Source organism: Oryctolagus cuniculus, chromosome 11 (assembly GCF_964237555.1).
Source record: "Oryctolagus cuniculus chromosome 11, mOryCun1.1, whole genome shotgun sequence".
NCBI lineage: Eukaryota > Metazoa > Chordata > Mammalia > Lagomorpha > Leporidae > Oryctolagus > Oryctolagus cuniculus.
The window spans coordinates 104846191-104865785 of NC_091442.1; the positions used below are offsets into that span (position 1 = coordinate 104846191).

The 19595-nt window shown below is 43.7% G+C and overlaps 1 protein-coding gene across 3 annotated transcripts in view; it reads left to right on the forward strand.

Annotated features, from left to right (window-relative positions):
* The first annotated feature begins 2108 nt into the window (after nucleotides 1-2108).
* Nucleotides 2109-19595, forward strand: part of DRAM1 (DNA damage regulated autophagy modulator 1) — a 41692-nt gene continuing 24205 nt past the window's right edge. For 2 of the 3 annotated variants that reach the window (XR_007919551.2, XM_002711225.5), the window contains exons 1-2: nucleotides 2204-2856; nucleotides 18550-18617. Coding sequence is in view for 1 of the 3 variants with exons in the window: in XM_002711225.5 (XP_002711271.1) it covers nucleotides 2726-2856; nucleotides 18550-18617 (199 nt within the window). In the remaining 2 variants the exon portion in view is untranslated. Of the gene's footprint in view, nucleotides 2857-18549; nucleotides 18618-19595 lie in introns of all 3 variants that reach the window. The other variant, XR_007919552.2, reaches the window with a different exon arrangement.

Genomic DNA, 19595 nt, shown 5'->3' on the forward strand with positions numbered 1-19595 from the left:
AAAACACTTTAAGAAGGAAATGGACTGCGATATGAATTTGTAAATATTTTGGGACCTGGTAGAAGGAAGAGGCAGGCCTCTTAAAGCAAATTTAGCATGCCCATCAACAGTAGACTGGATAAAGAAATTATGGGACATGTACTCTATAGAATACTATGCAGCAGTAAAAAACAATGAAATCCAGTAATTTGCAACAAAATGGAGGAATCTGGAAAACATCATACTGAGTGAAATAAGCCAGTCCCAAAGGGACAAATATCATATGTTCTCCCTGATAGGTGACAACTAACCGAGCACCAAAAAGGAAACCTGTTGAAGTGAAATGGAAACTATGAGAAACAGTGACTTGATCCGAAGCCAGGAGCCAGGTGCTTCTTCCTGGTCTCCCATGGGGTACAGGGCCCAAGCACCTGGGCCATCCTCCACTGCACTCCCTGGCCACAGCAGAGAGCTGGCCTGGAAGAGGGGCAACCGGGACAGAATCCGGCGCCCCGACCGGTACTAGAACCCAGTGTGCCGGCGCCGCAGGTGGAGGATTAGCCTAGTGAGCTGCGGCACCGGCCCCAAGCTGTATCTTAACTGCTAGGTCAAATGCTCACTCTTGCATACTCGTTTTGTCAAAGATTTATTTGAAAGGCAGAGAGAGAGAGAGAGATACATATCTTTCATCTGCTGGTTCATTCCTCAAATGCCTGCAACAGTCAAGGCTGGGCCAGTCTGAAGCCAGTAGCCAGCAACTCCACCCACTTCTTCCACATGGATGACAGGGACCTAAGTACTTGGGCCATCATCCACTGCCTCTCAGGCACAATAGTAGGAAGCTAGGTCAGAAGTAGTGTCCAGTACTCAGACCAGGCACTCTGGTAAGGGATGTGGGTTTTCCCCTGTGGTGGTGAGACATCCACACACTTACAATCATTTTGAACAACATATGTCTCTACTGTCTTCAGACACCTGGGAATCCTCTGTGCACCCTCATGGATTCACTAACTGATTCCATCAGGGAGTCAGAAGCAACAGGGGAGCCAGATGACCCAGTGAATTCCCTTTGATGTCACAATTCCTCTGCATGAGGGAGAGGTTTTTTTGTGGTTTGTTTTTGCTTTTTAAACCTGATGAACTAGTAAGAGAGCAGGAAAGGAGAGAAACGAGGGAAGAAGATGGAACAGAGAGGGTTTCAGAGCAGAGAAACCTCAGTAAAGTTGTACATTGGAACTCCATGGAGGACAGGTTTTGTGATTTTTAAACAGTCCTAATTTAGAGCTTCTGCTCTATTCAGCGTGATGGGCTCTCACCCCACAGCCACATGCTCTCCTGAAAGAAAAGTCTGTTCTGCCCTCTTCACTATCAAATCACTCAGTCAACCAGAAGTCTGTGTTCTTACACTCCTCACTGCCAAATCAGTCAGTCAATCAGTTACCCCAAGACTCTCAGCAGGCTCAGCGGTAACCTGGCTTCTGGGCCCCTCTCCACCCCCTGCCTCCCAGTTCAGTGCTTTGCCAACTCCAGGCCAACAAGCACTCAGGCTGCCCGTTTCCACCTGTTTCCCGCGGCAGCTCTACTCACTGCTGTGCCTGGTGGGCCAATGTTTCCTTTAGAAACCTCTGATGTCATCCAGCAGACAACTTCCCCCTTCGTCTGACCTGGTTCCTGTCCTCAGCCCTGTGCATGTCTCTGTTTCACTTTTTTAAAAGTTATTTTTACGAAATTCTCTTTCTATTTAACATTCCATATAATTTTATTATTTTGATGTATATATCAGTCTCCTAGTCCCGACTGTACTATTTAGTCTTTGTAGCCTATCCCCTAACAGAGTGTGGCACCCAAGACATGTGTCTGTGACTGAAATGGACCCATGCTTGGTCCCTGATGACCCGGTGACCTCGGCCACATCCGTAGCCTCCGCATCGCTCAGCCACAGTTCAGCATCACCGACCTTGCAGGCGCCTTTCGCAACTCACCGCTCTTCTGCAGTTTGAAATACAGGGTTATCATTACTCATTTTAGGGAAAGTCTTCACCTCTGGGCTAGCTCAGATTGTGAGAGAGAAAGGGAAATGTCACTTGTAGGAAACAAATACTCCAAGTATTTGGAGAGATCGTATTTATTGGTGAGATCGGCACGATGGGCAGCCCCCAGCCGCAGCCCACCCGCCAGATTTGCAGGTGCGTGCCCCGCCACCGCCTGCCCGGCGTCGCCGCACACCTCTGCCTGGGTCCCCGCAGCAGGAAGGACAGCCACAGCGGGTGGGGCCGGGGCGCGAGCCCGGGACCCCGGAAGCCCCGAAGGGAGGGTGCCGAAACCGCCCCCGCCCCCAAGCCCGGGAGGGAGTGACTCAAGAGCTAGGGCCGCCGAGCCGAGGTCGAGGCCGAGGGTGAGCGCCCGAAGCGCAAGGATCCGGCCATCGTGTCCGGCGGGGAGGTGGCCGCGCGCCCCCGCCTCGGCCCGGCCACCGCTTTGTGACTTCACGGGTTTCGCAACAAGCCCCGGCCGACCGCGCCCCACCCAGCCCGGCCGGGCCGCCTCGCCGCTCGCCGCCTCGCCCCGCTCTTCGCGCTCGCCCTCCCGCCCGCGCCGGGCCGTCCCGGCCGTCGCGGAGCCCGCCTGCCCCGCCGCTCCGCCCGTGGCTGCCCGCGCCGGGGCCGCCGCCTCCAGGCAGCCCGCAGCCCTCAGCCCGCCGGCGCCCGGCCGCGCAGCGCAGCGCCCTCTCGGCGGCGTTGGCGAGATGTTTTGCTTCCTGAAGGGAATGGCCTTCGTCCCCTTCCTGCTGGTGACCTGGTCGTCTGCCGCCTTCATCATCTCCTATGTGGTGGCCGTGCTGTCCGGGCACGTCAACCCCTTCCTCCCCTACATCAGGTGAGGGCCGGCCAAGCGGGCAGAGGGATGGGAGGGGTCGCGGCAGCCTCGGTCCCCGCGGTTGGCCTGGACCCCGGACCCCACGGAGCCGCGGCCGGAGGTCGGGAGGGAGGCCCAACTTGCACAGGGGCGCGGGAAGACGCTTGCCTGGCGATGTCGAATCAAAGCTGGGTCCTGCGAAGTCAGGTTTACGGGGTGGGCAGTGGATCCCGGTGTGGGCCAAAGAGCACACACGGTGCCCTCCTGCTCCCAGCATCCCTCCAAGTGGCTGTGGAGGTTCATTTTCCCTGTAGGGAAAGGGAGAATGAAACACATGATCCGCTGTCATCGAGGTCACACTGATGGCTATCGCTAGTCACCCAGAGAAGCAGCATTCGTACCCAGATTGCCCCATGCCAAAAGCGATGCATGCTGCCTCCAGGTCCTTGGGAGTCTGACCCAAGTTCCCTTGGAGGACTACGGGCACTGTGCACCCAAAGGCAGAGCCTTGAACTTGCCAACAACTTGTGGCATCTCTTGTGTTGTTTTCTGCTAAGTTTTTCACGTGTTTGGGCCCCCACCTTTCTGAGGGTCGCATCACCAGTGCCAGGGACAACGGCCTGGCCCTTTCTGCTGTGGCTCCCAGCGATGTGCTGGAATAGAATAGAACACTAGAATAATCCATTCTTACCTAGGCAGTGGACTCCTCTGGATCTGCACTGGTTGATGAACCAATGATAAGGTTGGTGACACATCCAGGGTTTGTTAGCACTTCATGATAGAGACTGCGGGGCCTGTCCTTCCCCACACCCATTCTGTGGAGTTCTGTGGGAGTATCTTTGTGGGGAGGAACAGGTAAGGAAGAGGAGGCAAGAGGCGTCCAGATTCTAAAGTTGCAAGGAAGAGAGCAACAGATGGAGCAGTGCATAGAAGCGCATTGGTGGTGGCGGTGGTGGATTTGCCCATGCAGGAAGAGATGTTCTGTACAGAATTTCCCATCTGGTCCCGGGCTTGGCTTCTCATGCACATCTCTGTCCCAAGTACACGTACAGGTTTTGCTTCTCCTGTTCTGAAGCCTGCTCCTCTTAGGCTTCTGTGAAAAGGAAAAGCTGCTCTCTCTGCAGTGGTTTTTATTGAGAAAATAGTAGCTGTGGTTGTCCCAGATGTGAGCGTCAGAGACAGACAGTAGGTGATGTGCTCTGACCAGGCTGTCGGGGCCAAGGCTGGAGTCTTGGCAGAGGTGCCTGGCAGAGTTGTGATTCACCTCCCTCCATGGTGAACTTGAAAAGGGAGACATTCAGTCTTGCAGAAATAAGATGACAGGGTGCACCTCACTTGTCAGATGCTCAAGGCACACACACTCCAGAGAAGCAGGTTGAAATTTAACAAGGAAAGCCAAGAGTTTGGCTCAGAGGTTAAGACGCTGCTTGGAACACCTGCATCCCGTATCAGAGTGCTTGGGTTCCAGTTCTGGCTCTATTTCAGATTGCAGCTTCCAGCTAATTCATGCCTTGGCAGGCCGCAGATGATGCCTCGAGTATTTGGGTCCCTATAACCCATGTAGGAGACCTGAATTGAGTTCCCAGCTCCTGGCCTCTGCCTGGCCCAACCGTGGCTGTTGTAGATATTTCGGGGTTGAAAGAGCAGATATGAGTTCTTTCTCTCTCTTGCTGTCTGTCTCTGCCTTTCAAATAAAATTAAATAAAAATTTTAAATTTAACAAAGAAGCTTTCAGGAGAAACAGAATTATGAGAAAAAAAAAAAACACGTAAGGTTGTCTCCTGTTGCCAGGAGCTGTTGGCCAACATACACCAAACGCATGCTGTTGATTGCATGGACTTTTGACTTGTATGCTTTCTGCTAATGTGAGCAGCTAGAGCACTGGGTTTCTCCTTCCCCTCCTAGAAAATGAAGCTCCTGAAGCAAGGGCAAGATGTACATAAGAACCAGATCTACACAAGAAGTGATGGGAAAAACACCAGATTCCTCCACTGACCCAGAAAAATTGGCCATTCTCTCTTCTCTGATTTCAAAGCCTCCTCTTTTCCTCCACTCCCACTCCCTGTACATCCCTCCAAACACCCTGGCCTCCTTCCTCCTTCTTGGATACACCAGGCACACCTCCTTGTGGTCTTTGCACTGTCTGTTACTTCTGCCAGAATGTTTTGCCCTCAGATATGGCCAAGCTTTCTCCTTGTTCTGTGTTCACATATTACCATTTGAGTGAGACTTGTCCAGATCACGCTATTTTAACCGTACCCTACCACTCCTGATTTCCCATGCCCAGTCTTCCTGTTTACCATAGCACCAACCACCATCTAACCCATTATGTTATTTAACTTATGTTCACTACCTGTCTTCCCTCAGTGGCATGTAAGATCCATGAAAGCCCTTGAATATTTCTTGGACACTCTCCATTATTCCAGGGCAGGGCAGATCCTTTTGGGGAAAGTTTGATGAGGTCATTCAGTCGTGTGGTTGATCAGTGATTCGAAAGTTCTCAAAGTGAGTCCACTTTTACATGCTAACATTGTTCAACCAACTTGGTGGTACTGATGTTGTTAGCACAGTTGAGGAGCCAGGAAAACATTCAAAGTCAGTTTTTTTTTTTAATCGTATATTTGCTCCTTGTAACATTGTTCAGTGTGTCAGATAAATAGGCAGATAACTAGATAACTTCTAGATTTATGGAAGTTGCTCAGTTTCATAAATAGGGATAAAAATTCAAGTTAAAACTCACTGATAAAAAAAAACTCTCTGATGCTATTTTTCATCTACTGAATTAGCAGAAATCCAAATGTTTGATAACACTGGTGAGATTTTGGGGAAACAAGCTCTCTCATACAGTGCTCATGAGACTGTCAATTGATCTGTGTCTATGGAGGCCCTTTGGCATTATCTATGAAAATGATACCCCCACACACATTTCCTTTGATTCAGCAACCCTGTTTTAGAAATTTATTCTGTAAGTGTATGTGCCCATATGAAGAGTAGCATACCTGCAAAGTTACTCAGAGCATTTGTCTGGTAACAAAACATTGGACATAATGCAAATGAGCATTATCCAAGGAATCCCTCAAGAAAAAGCCCTCTGTAAATAATATAAAATATAAAGCAACATAGTGATATGGAAAAATTTCCAAGAGACATTGTTATAAGGAAAAAAGTAAGATGCAGAACAAAACATACTACCATTAGTTGGGAAAAGAGAGGAGAAAAGTAATATATATTTACAGTAGCTTGTGGAAAGAAACTAATAGAAAGATTTATCTGTGTGTGATGTAGAGAGAGGTATGATCAGTGAGATATTAGAAGATGGGGCATAACAGTGATTCTACGATTCTTCCTGGCTTACCTTCTCATAGGTATGTGTATTTTTAGCCAAGTGGATAAGTTTCCTATCAGAAAGTTAAATTAAAAACTTGAATTCAAAAAACCATTAGATTTAACAAGTTGGAATAGCAAAAATGAAATTTCTGTATTTTTATGAAATCACTAGTGCAAAGATTTCAAAATCAAGGACAAATAAAAGTCAGCTTCAAAAGATTAAATTTTTACAAGGCCACACCCACATTCTCAAGCACATTCATGCTTAACTTGTGAGAGTTTCTCATATTTACTCTGTAACAAATCCCTTTGGCTCTCTTGAATCAACTTACCGACTTCTTCCTGCTGGTAGACCCCTTCCTTATACCTTCGTCTCTGGCACACGTCTCTTGCACCCATGATACTCTGTGACCCTTTACTCAAAGCTCTTCCAATCTTGCGTCCTAGCTTTGCTTTTCTTTTTAGCAGTTGTCTCACTTTCTGTGCAGATACAGTTTTGGTGGACAATAGATTGTGGGTTTTGGCCCCTAACGTTGTTCCTACTCATGGCCACAATCTCTACTCAAGAATTGATGGCAGAAACTGAATCACTTAAAATTAAGCCCCTTTAAAGGAGAACCAAATGCCTGGTTAATGAAGTCAGAGGTTTGGTCAGGCCTTTGACTTCAAAAATGAAACTAAAAATTAGGAAAATAGCTATTTTAACTTGCATTTCATTAGCAATCAAAAAATTTAGTCTATAATCACAACTATGTGCTAATTCTTATAATGACAAAAAGCTGATTCTGATGCTGGTATTTTTAAAATTTGTATGTATTTTATTTGAAAAGAGAGGCAAGGGAGGAAGAGAAGGATCTCCCATCTGCTGATTCCTTCCCCAAATGCCCATAATGCCGGGAATGGGCCAGGCTGAAGCCAGGCACCAAACTCAATCTGAGCATCCCACATAGGCGGCAGGGACCCACCTACTGGAGTCATTACCTGCTGCCTCCCAGGATGCACATCGGCAGGAAGCTGGAATCAGAAGGCAGGACTCAGACTGAGGTACCGGACAACGGAAGGGGACATCCCAAGCAGCATCTTAACCATGATGCCCCCAACGCTGATTTTTTTAAGGTGAGGATGCGTGAAATTCCCAGTGCCATCTTATGACTCTGTGACATAAAGTCCCTCCCTGTTGAAGGGCAATACACAGAGGTCCATTTTTGCAAAAATGTTTAAAATCTTCAATTCTCTTGATCCATGCCTAATCTACATATAAGGATAATGTCTTGTTAATTGACTGTCAAACAGAATATATGCCCCGAGAGGGTAGAGATTTGGAGCATATTGCATCTCCAGCATTTATCACAAGTCCTGACATACTGTAGGCAAATATTGGCTGAATGAAGACTAAGATATTTTATGCCAGACGGGCTTCTTTTATTCTCTTGTCAATTTCCTTTTCTTTACTGTTCACGGGTTCTGCCAGCACCTCATCATTCCTTGACTTGCCTGTGATTCCATTTGTTATCCACCACCACTGCTGACTTTATGAAATCCCCTGTGTTTTATAAGATTTGTGATTTCACTTTGTAGTCAGTTAAACTTCATTGTTGAATATTTTCAACATTTGATGATCCTCGTGGGAAGGAACAAAGAGTGGAGGCTAAGAACAATAGCTTTGGAACAGACAGACTAGGCTTGGATACAGGGTTACTTTAAAGTTTGTGGAAAAGCAGAATTAAAAGTTAAGTTTATTTTGGTGCAACTGTGTATAATTATTTTCATAATATGCATTTTCCAGAAGTTTTTGCAGACCTCTTGGTTGGCTCAACTATGTACTCCAGCTATAGGACTTTGGACAAGTTGCTTGACTTTGCTCTGCTTCCTGATGGGTTAATAATGGCACCTCTTCATGAATTAATATGTAACACATTGAGAACTCAACACCCTGGCACAAGGTCATAGTGAGTTCCCTATAAGCACTTGTATTATCAAGGGACCGATCTGCCTAGGTCTGGATAGATACTCGTGTTAGGTAGGAAATGCTGTGAGATTAGGGACTAATTTAGAAGTCATGAGTTTATTTGTAATATAACACCAGGAACTCTCCTAACCAATGTTGTATTAATGAACTTGCTGGGTTAACTGATAACTGCTTTCTCTGAGAAAATGCTGCCTGAAGGTAGTGGCCCCAGAAGACCTCTTCCAGTGCTGGCTACTCCTTGGCTAGTTGGTCACAATTCTTGCCCAATTCATTGTATTCTTATACAAAAACCAGTTATGTTTATTTCCAAATGGTATTTATGTTTATGCCATCATACTCTTTATTGTAATTGTGTGAGCTAATATATTTCAATTGTTGATCTATGAATGCAGAAAAAGTGTAGTTTCTAAAACAATTTAGTTGAGGGGCCAGTGCTATGGCATAGCAGGTAAGTTGCCAACTGCAGTGCCAGCATCCCATATGGGTGCCGGTTCGAGTCCTGGCTGCTCCACTTCCAATCCAGCTCTCTGCTATGGCCTGGGAAAGCAGTAGAAGATGGCCCAAGTCCTTAGGCTCCTGCACCCGCATGGGACCGGGAAGAAAATCCTGACTTCTGGCTTCAGATCAGTGCAGCTCTGGCTGCCAATTGGGGAGTGAACCAGAGGATGGAAGATCTCTCTCTCTCTCTGCCTCTCTTTCTCTCTCTGTGTAACTCTGACCTTCCAATAAATAAATAAATCTTAAAAAAAATTTAATTGAATACTTTGGAAAGATTCAAAAGAGATAGATTGGCAAAAAAAAAAAAAAAAAAAATAGTTGCAGTCCATTTAGTAGTGGATCTGCCAACTATACAGATCCAGAAAAACTGTTAGGGAAATTGGAAAGATTCTATACTCAAATTGCTTCTAAAGTATCTTCAAGATTTCCCTCTACTTTTTTTAAAAAAACTTTTTCTTAAATATTTATTTATTTATTTGAAAATCTGAGTTACACAGAGAGAGAAGGAGAGAGAGAGAGAGAAAGAGAGGTCTTCCATCCACTGGTTTACTCCCCAATTGGCTGCAATGGCTGGAGCTGTGCCAATCCAAAGCCAGGAGCCAGGAGCTTCTCCCAGGTCTCCCACACAGGTGCAGGACTTGGGCCATCTTCTACTGCTTTCCCAGCCATAGCAGAGAGCTGGATTGGAAGTGGAGCAGCTGGGACTTGAACTGGCACCCATATGGGGTACCGGCACCTCAGGCAGTGGCTTTACCCACTAGGCCACAGCACTGGCCCCATCCCTCTACTTTAAAGAAAACGAAATTGGAAATGAGGTGATTCAGAGCAGATTTGGTTTATGTGCCGGTAAGACATAACATAAACCTATACTCTAGTGGCCTTGGTCAAATCAATGTATCTTCCTATGCTTTTAGATAAAATGTTTGTGATGTGCATGTGTCTATGTAATTTTTTGATGACTTTTGCTTAAAGAAGCATTATTTTTAAAAGATTTTATTTATTTATTTATTTATTTGAGAGGTAGAATTACAGAGAGAAAGATCTTCCATCTATTGGTTCACACCCTAAATGGCCACCACGGCCAGAACTGAGCTGATCTGAAGACAGGAGATTCTTCTGGGTTTTCCACGCAGATGCAGGGGCCCAAGCACTTGGACCATCTTTTGCTGATTTCCCAGGCCATAAGCAGGCAGCTGGATTAGAAGAGGGACACGAACTGGTGCCCATATGGAATGCCAGCACTGCAGGTGGAGGCTTAGCTACATCACAGCACTGGTGCTTAAAGAAGCTTTAAAAAAAAAAAAAAAAAACACACAAAAACAAAAAACAAAAAAAACAATTTTAAAAACTGACAGGCAGAAAGAGAGACAGACACAGAGAGAGTACTCAAATCTCTGGTTTATTCTCTAGATGCCCACTATGGTTTCAGGTCAGGACAGGCTGAAACTGGGAGCCCAGAACTCCATACAGGTCTCGCAAGTGAGTAGTAGGGACCCAGTCACTTGAGTCATCACCAACGCACCCCACACGTACATTGGCGGAAGCTAGAGTCAGGAACTAGAGCCAGGAATAGACTCAGGTGCTCAGATGTAGGACATGGTTGTCTTAACCACTAGACTAAATGCTTGCTCCGAAAACAAGTTTGGTTTTTGTTTGTTTTTGATTACTGAGACTACACTGAATTTCATGCATTGGTGACTTTTGCTTCACTAGTCAACTATTCCAATAGGGACCAGGAGAATATTCAAATAATGAGGTCTGTGTGCGTAAAGTCCCTTATTCTGTAATGATGTTAATGAAACTTCGGTCTTTATGGTGCTGTGATTATTATCCCATAATATTTCTTAACCATAGTGTCATAAGGAAGAAAACACAGGTATGTCATCTAAAACTTCAGGCTAGAAAAGCATCATCCTTGAAATGGTAATTCAAAATTGACTATTTTCTTCAAGAAAGCATGACCCAAATTGTTTAATTCTAAGAAAGACATAATAAGAAAATTGGAGATCCCAAGCTTTCACAGTCCCAAAATTAAGGTGATGCATGCAGTGTTGTTTGACCTCTGAGCCAGTTATATAGGTACATAGTTTCTCCTCTATTTGGTTTAAATTTTCTACTTTAATTTGAATGCTGAGTACACTAAATTAAATAAAGTTGTGAATATCTTTCTGCTGTTGTTCTCACTTTTGAAAAGGTCTTAGGGGGCCAGCATTGTGGTGTAGTGGGTAAAACTGCTGCCTACAGTGCCAGCATCCAATATGGGTATCAGTTCAAGTCCTGGCTGCTATGCTTCTGATCCAGCTCCTTGCTGATATCCTGGGAAAAACATCTGAAGATAATAAGTGTTTGGGCCCCTGCCACCCACATGGGAGACCCAAATGAAGCTCCTGACTCCTGGCTTCAGCCTGACCCAATTCTGGCCGTTGTGGTCATTTGGGGAGTGACCCAGCAGATGGAATATTTCTTTCTCTGTCTCCCCGCCCCATCTCTATTTCTGACTTTCTTTCTTTCTTTTTTCTTTTTCTTCCTCCCTCCTTCCCTCTTTCCCTCCCTCCCTCCCTTTCTCCCTTCCTTCCTTCCTTCCATCCTCCCTCCCTCCCTCCCTCCCTCTCTTTCTTTTTTAAAGTTTATTTTTTTTATTTGGAAGATAGAGTTACAGAGAAGCAGAGGCAGAGAAAGAGGTCTTTCATTGGCTGGTTCATTCCCCAAATGGCTGCAACAGCTGGAGCTGGGCTGATTTTAAGCCAGGAGCCAGGAGTTTCTTCCAGGTCTCCTACATGGGTTCAGAGGCCCAAGGACTTGGGCCATCTTCTACTGCTTTCCCAGCCTTAGCAGAGAGGTGGATTAGAAGTGGAGCAGCCGGGCCTTGAACTGGCCCCCATATGGGATGCCGGCTCTGCAAGCAGCAGCTTTACCTGCTATGCCACAGCGCCGGCCCTAACTCTGACTTTCAAACAAATAAATAAATGTTAAAAAAAAAGAGATAGGATATTGATCAAATGTCAATTGATGCAAGGCTGACAACTATCAGACTTAAGTGTTTAGTCTCAACTTAAAAAAAAAATAGTGCTCTTGAGCAAGTTACTTACCTATAATTGTTTCCTCATTTTTAAGAGCAATATTAAGTACTTTCCTTATAATGTTAATGAAACTTCAGTCTTTATGGTATTAGTAAGATTGAATAAGGTATCCCTGGCAGAGTGTAAGAGCTGAGGAAATGTTTATTTCATTTTTTTTTTCTTTGTCTATCTGGTAATATTAGCATCTGTAGTCTAAACAGGGAAGATTTCTAGAGACTTCCCTCAAAAAAATGTCCCCAATCTGCCCACTTTTCACCTATCTCTTTATCAGTGTGCTGTCGGAGCCACTGCTGTCTCTTGATAAAGTACGGGAATGGTTTACCAACGGCCTCCCTGGTTACTCTTGGCTCTTGCAACTCCTTTAAAACTTTCATTCAACTTCATGTCACTTGGCTGCTCTCAGCTCTCTACTGCTTCCTGTCATTTTTAGGGCAGGATCCAAAATCCTGTCCAAGACCATGACTCCATCCTCCATGTGGCTCCTGTACCACAAACTCTCCTCCTTGTTCAGGCTTCCTTACAGTTTTGCTAACACGTTGCCATCCCAAGACCTTTGCCCTTGGCTGTTCCCTGTGTTTGTGGTTTTCATGGCCCAGATATTTGAATGCACACTGTCTCCATTCGGGCTATCATCAAGGTTACCCTTTCCAATTAGCTTGTAACAATTTTTTGCTTTTTTTTTTTTTTTAAGATTTATTTATTTATTTGAAGGTCAGAGTTACAGAGAGAGAGGAGAGACAGAGAGGTAGAGAGGTCTTCTATCCAATGGTTCACTCCCCAAATGGCACAGTCGGAGCTGTGCCGATCCAAAACCAGGAGCCAGGAGCTTCTTCCTGGTCTCCCGTGTGGGGTGCAGGGACGAGGACTTGGGCCATCTTCTACTGCTTTCCCAGGCCATAGCAGAGAGCTGGATCGGAAGTGGAGCAGCCGGGTGTCGAACTGGCGCCCATATGGGATGCTGGTGCTTCAGGCCAGAGCGTTAACCCGCTGTACCATAGCGCCGGCCCCATGCCTGTGACAGTTGAACAGCTCACCTCCCTAACTTCTCATCCATGTTTCCCTTTATTCATGGCACTCATTGTTCCTAGATTATTAATTTTTATTGCCCCTATAAATGTAAATACCACAAAAGAGGGACTTTGTTTTGTTCACCTCTGTACTCATCATGCTTACAAAATTGCCTGTTACATAAAAGGCAATCGGTAATCATGTATTGAATCAAATAATCTTTGAGTTTTTTGTGATATGCTAAGCTTTTGGAAGGTAGTGAATTATCTTTTCATCTCCATGTACCCATCACCAACCACTGTTTCTGACACTTAGGTGGTACTTAACAAGTTTTATTATTAGTAGTAGTAGTAGTAGTATTTAAAGATTTATTTATTTGAAAGAGTTAGAGAGAGGGAAAGGGAGAGACAAAGAGAATCTTCTATCCAATCACTCCCCAAATGGCCACAGTGGCTGGGGCTGGGCCAGGCCAGGCCAAAGCCAATAGCCAGGAGCTTCATCTGGGTCTCCTGCAAGGGTGTCAGGGGCCCAAGCACTTGGACCTTCTTCTGCTGCTTTTCCCAGGCCATTAGCAGGAAGTTAGACTGGAAGTGGAAGCAACTGGGACATGAACTGGAGCCCACAGGTAATGCTGGCTGCAGCATTACTATGCCACAATGCTGGCCCAAACAACTTTTTAAAACTTTTGTTGTATATGTGAACAAAGAGGAAATTCAGATTGATGAAAAGAAGGAAAATTGCTTATGTTGATATAACTATACTCTGGTGCTTCATATCATAGAATAGTCCCCACCACAAAGTTAGCCCTAATATTAAAAACATCTAATAAAATGTAGTATGACTTGATTTTTTATTAGCATACTTTTTCCTTTCAAATAATATGAAGGAAATAATGGTCTCCTTGTACTGGTACTTTGTTACTTTATATTTCCAATCCTCTTCAATCTTCTAAGCATGAGCCTAGCGTTTCAGGACAATCTAATAAGCCCTATGCCAGAGACACTGATAATGTCGCATCTTGTTAACATCTAAATCCTTCCAATAAACCGTAACTCCAGTCTTTGGAGGTAATGCAATTACGGGTATCAAATTATTTAAAGAACAGCAGTTGACCAAGTTTCGGGAAGTCTTCTGTTATCAGGCTTTTTTTTTTTTTTTTTTTTTTTTTAGTCTTGTTTTCATTTCTTTAAGCATCAAGTGATTATGCACTGGCTTAACATTTAAAATTAGTCTGGAAAAGGGTGCTCCAGTTGGCTTAACTTATGGAAGTGTAAATACAGAAAATGTGGACATAAATTGATTTCTAGCTACAACCTACCCTAAAACAACTATGTACATCAAACAGCCTCAACAGCTTCTAAGCCACATGCAAACAGTTAGCTGTTCTTATCCCTGGACAGTTTCCAGGAAATGCCATTTTAAGGAGGAGACCTGGGAGGTCATGAGTGGGTCTAGGGTGGGGCCAGCCACACTGCTGAAACCACCTATGCACAATGGTGTGGTGGAAGATGGGTAGAGAGGCTACTACTGTTAGGTTGGGAAGCAACTGTCTTGCTGCTCATTCATTCTCTATCATCCAACTACGGGTTTCCTTTGCTGTCTGCAGGACATTTATTCCAGGATCCCCTCAGATACTAAACCAGGAGGTGCTCAAGTCTCTTGAATAAAATCATGAAGTATTTGCTTGTAACTTTAGGCACATCCTTTTTTACACTTTTAAATCATCTCTAGGAGGTGGACATTTGGTCTGGAAGTTGGGACACAGATTGAGATGCCCACATATTCTGTTGGGGTGCCTGAGTTCGATGCCACGTTTGATACCCAATGCTAGCTCCTAACTTCAGTTGCCTACTAATGCAGCCCCTGGATGGCTTAAGTGATTGTGTTCCTGCCATGTATGTGGAGCCTACACTGGCTTCGAGGCTCCTGGCTTTGGGCCCAGCTAGGAGTCCATAGCTGTTGTGGTTGAGAAGTGGGCCAGTGGATAGAAATTCTTTTTCTCTGTATCTCCACCATAAAGAAATATATAGAAGAGTTGACTTAAAATCATTTTTAAATTATGTATTAATACCTAATAAAATATAAGTGCCATATAAATAGTTATTACACTCTGAATGTGGGGAATAGTGGTAAGTGATTTAAAAATAAGAAAAAATCTGAGCATATTCAGTATAGATGTCGTTAAAAATTATTGTGGATCCCTCACTGGTTGAATGCATGGATATAGAACACATGGCCAGTTGCACCTGTATCCTTGCAAGATAGGATCCTTTAATATGAGCTTAAAATTAAAAGCTACCTAAGCTCTCTTGATTGCATTCTGGGTAAACTCATTTGGATTCCAACATCAGGCAGAAGATGTGACTCAATATGTACTTATGAAGTAATATTTAAGATCCGAGACTGACTTATAAGAACATTTTTCATTTAGAGTTGTGATGTCTTTCATTTTAATGAAAGGTAATGGACAGCCACTACTATTCTTGATCATTCTTAGAAGTGTCCACATTTTCATTTTTGTTCAGAAAATTTTCATGAAACATTCTTGAGCAAAATTTCAGCTATTATAATTAGGTACCATTTTGCCATCTAGTGAATATAAATCACAAACTCCAACACTGCTTTCCTGACTCAGGGATTTGAGACTCAGATTTATCTAATATTTTATTGCTGAACAATGATTGTGTCTGACAAGTATTTTGTTGATAAGTGAATAAATTTTATAGTTGAGTGCAGAGCCAAATCTAAATTTTGGAACAATGGTTGTTTAATCCAATACCGGGTTATGAATTTAGCGCATTACTGTCTCCCCTAGTTGTTGTTGTATTGATATTGCATGTGTTGTAATGAAAAGGCATAGGAAAGTGGGTCCACTGGTACTCTTGCATTGATGGTATATGTTACAGACTTGGTAATCCTGAAGGAAAATTAGATTTACCATGGTAGTATTTGTTTAAAAAGTTTTGCAATTAAAATATGGTATTTGAGAAGCTATAAGGTCTTGCCTAGTTTATATATTCCTGGTATCCAACCAAAGAATAATGATCCTTTCTCTGTACGTGATGGTTCATTCCCATGTGCACTGGAGCCACCTGGTGTCTGCTCCTGCAGGTCAATGGGAGTGACTCTTCTTCCCAGCTCCATCTTCACTGACGTGCTTTTTGACAGTCTGAATTTTGATGTGTTGGAAGTATTTTCACCATGGAAACTGGCAAATGCTACACACCAGGTGCCTTCCAAGGACTGGCTCTCAAATATTTGCTAGCATATCAGTGTTTGTTCTCTGTCCCCATTCTCCTAATAGTTTTGCTCCTCAACTGCTGTGGGAGATGTTAGAGGCAGGAAAGTTGGGCATTAGATACCCAGCTGAGGATACAGATTCCTTTATGTAACCATGTGACCTTGAATATATTATATAACCTTGCTAATACCCAGTTTCCTTTTTAGAAAAGTGGGGTCAATATAGGACCCCCTCCTCCAGGGTTGTGAAGATGAAATAAGATCATGCACAGTAAGCATATAACAGTGCCTGGTAGATTGTTTATATTCATTGTGGTATCTGTTAGGTCAATTTTCCCTCAGTACATACTGATAGTTGCTCATCCAACAAATACGCACAGAATGGCTATTTGAAAGTACTTTTGGTTTTTAAATGTCTGATTAGACAAAAAGAAAAACACCACCCTGAAATTCTGAGTTTTCAGATCCCATGTTTGATGTAACCTGAATGTACATCTGGGCTTTTGACAGAGGTCCTGGTTGGCCATCAATAGACATAGCCCCTCAGTTGTATGCCCCTAACTCTGTCTTGTAAGTATCTTCCCAGCTCTTCCATTTCCTTCCCTTTTTCCACAAACAAGCAAACACTGCTCTTCCTAAGACATTTCCTCTGCCTTTGTTCCCATCTGTGGCTGGAGGCTGCCTCAGGCAACTGTAGGCTGTCCCCTGGTAGCTGCTCTCTTATACCCTGAGACCAAGAGAGGAAGGCTCTCAGAGTTCATTATCCGGCACAAGTGCTGCCCAAGGTTGTGAAATGTCTCTGCCTTTTTTGCCTCTTGCTGGTTCCCACCCCCTTCTCATTGCCCGCTCAGCACCAGGCTCCAGAGGAGATCTTGCACACTGGGTGACCTTCCCCACCTTGGTCTTCTTTTAGTATGCAAATGTGCTGTAGAAAAGGTGGTCATGTTAAATTCCAGATCCTTCAGTGTCTTACAGGTGAAAGGGACACTGAGATGGAAATAATTGGGAATAAAGGCATTTGTTGTACACGGGGCCATGTTCCTCTTTATTCTCCTCTTTAAAACATTAAGTGTTCATTAAACTTAAAGGTTCCTGCTTTCTGCACACACACAGGCTTCTTGTAGGATTCTTCACACACTTTGAAGTCGATTTTTGCAGCATGACCAGTTTTCCAATACTTGAATTTAGGTGCTACTTTTAAATGTGGAAACACTCTAAATGGGTACAAGTTGTTTCATGTTTGGAGCTTTTCTGTCATTGGTTTTAAACTGGAAAAGTTGTTACGTGAGCAAATAACAATTTTAAACTTGGCAGTAATGAATTAAAAATTTAACCCGTCAAAGACTATTTTCCAAATCATTTAATTGATAGACTGTAGTTGAAAATGTTTTATAGACATTTTTTGTTAAAATAACTTACCACAATTAATATAACCTCTATCCTCTTGTTTCTACGAAGTACCAACAGAGATAATAATGCCCAGCTTTTCATCATTATGTTTTTAGCAGTACAAAGTCTTGTGCACAAATCCAATTATTTAAAAATTAAAGTGGTATATTTTTATATAATATCTAAATAGTGCAATTTTCAAATGTGATTTTAGATTTGTTGTTGTTAAGAAAAGCCTTCACAATTCTTCACTGAGAATGAACACATACTAAATTTTTTTTTAGGTTTGATCATTTGAGGAACAGCAGTACCATCTATTTAAACATGTCCTGGGGCTGACATTGTAGCACAGCAGGTTAAGCTGTTGCCTGTAACAGTATCCCATGTAGGAATTCTGGTTCTAGTTCTGATGTGCCTGCTTCCAATCCAGCTTCCTGCTAATGCACCTGGGAGGGCAGCAAAAGATGGACCACGTGCTTGCACCCCTGCCGCCCATGTTGGAAACCCAGACAGAGTTCCTGGTTCCTGATTTTGGTCTGGCCCAACATCAGCTGTTGCAGCCTTTCTCTTTTTATCTTTAAAAAAAAATAATAAAATATTTCCTTGATTTTTAGTGTAGAAAAAAATGTAATCTTTCATGATAGAAACAGAGATTTTAGATTTTTTTTGATAGAAACAGAGATTTTAGATTTTTTTTAAAAGATGTATTTATTGACTTATTTGAAAGGCGGAATGTCAGAGAGAGAGAGAGAGAGAGAGAAGGAGAGAGATTGAGATCTTCCATTCACCAGTTCACTTCCTAAATGCCCACAACAGCTGGAGCTGGGCCAGACCAAAGCCAAGAGCCCAGAATGCCATATGGGTCCTTCCTGGCATGGGTGGCAGGGCTCAAATACTTGGGCCATCATCCACAGCCTTCAAAGGGGCATTAGCAGAGAGCTAGATTAGAAGCAGAATAGCCTTGACGCAAACCAGCACTCCAATATGGCATGTGTGCATCCCAAGTGGAGACTTACCCTCTGTGCTATCATGCCTGCCCAATCTAAATTTTAGATTTTTCAGAGTTGGAATGGAAACAGTTTAGAACAAAATCAAGATAAATCTTTGGAATTCAAAGTGGCTGGACTCTAAATTCAACAATTGTGTGTCTGCTCAGAGGTCTGAATTCCTGTGTAGTAACTGGGTTGCTTTTTAATTTCTCAGTGATACAGGTACAACACCTCCGGAGAGTGGGATTTTTGGATTTATGATCAACTTCTCTGCATTTCTTGGTAAGTACACATTATTATGAATACATGAGTCACAATCCCAAATGAAGGAGAATGTTATTTATAGTTTGTGTATTTTTTAAAAGTACAACCTTTGCAACTAGAAACTTCTCCCTACTTTGAGATACTAAAATGTATAGAAATCTAAAATTATTTATACTCCCATTTTAGAGCTATTTTTTACTTTATCTGCCAGTTTGACACAGGATTTTCCATAGGTGATTTTAAATACCAGACTTCTAAAATGGATCTCAATTTTTTTAAAAAAAGATTTATTTATTTATTTGAAACACAGAATGACAGAAAGGGAGAGAGGCAGAGAGACAGAGAAAGAAAGATCCATCTTCCATGCACTGGTTCACTCCCCAAGTGGCCACAATGGCTGAGGCTGAGTCAGGCTCAATCATTCCATCTTCTGCTGCCTGCCAGGGTGCTCATTAGCTGGCAGCTGGATCTGGAAGCAGAGCTGGAACTTAAACCTAAGCACTGGATGTTTGCAGTCCAGGTATGATATGGGATGTGGATATCCCTAGTGGTGTTTTAACTGCTGTGCCAAATGCCCCTTCCTGAAATAGATGTTGAATGAGGTATGGGTCAGAGTTTGCTCCGTGGTTAAGACACCCACATCCCACACTGAAGTTCCTGGGTTCAAGTGCCAGCTTTGGCTCCTGGTGCATCTTCTGACTCATGCAAGCCCTGGAGGCAGCAGCGATGGCTCAAGTAATTGGGTTCTTAGCAGCCAAGTGGGAGACCTGGATTTAGTTCTCAGCTTCTGGCTTTTGCCCTGGCCCAGCCCTGGCCATGGTGATCATTTAGGGCAGTGAATCAGTGAGTGAGAATGCTTTGTTTTACTATTTCCTTCTCCCTCTCCCTCTCCCTCTCCCTGTCCCTCTTCCTCTCCTCCCTCTCCTTCTGCTTCCCTTCCTCCACAAACATCCCTCTCTGTCTCTCCAACAGAGAGAGAGAGAGAGAGAGAATAAA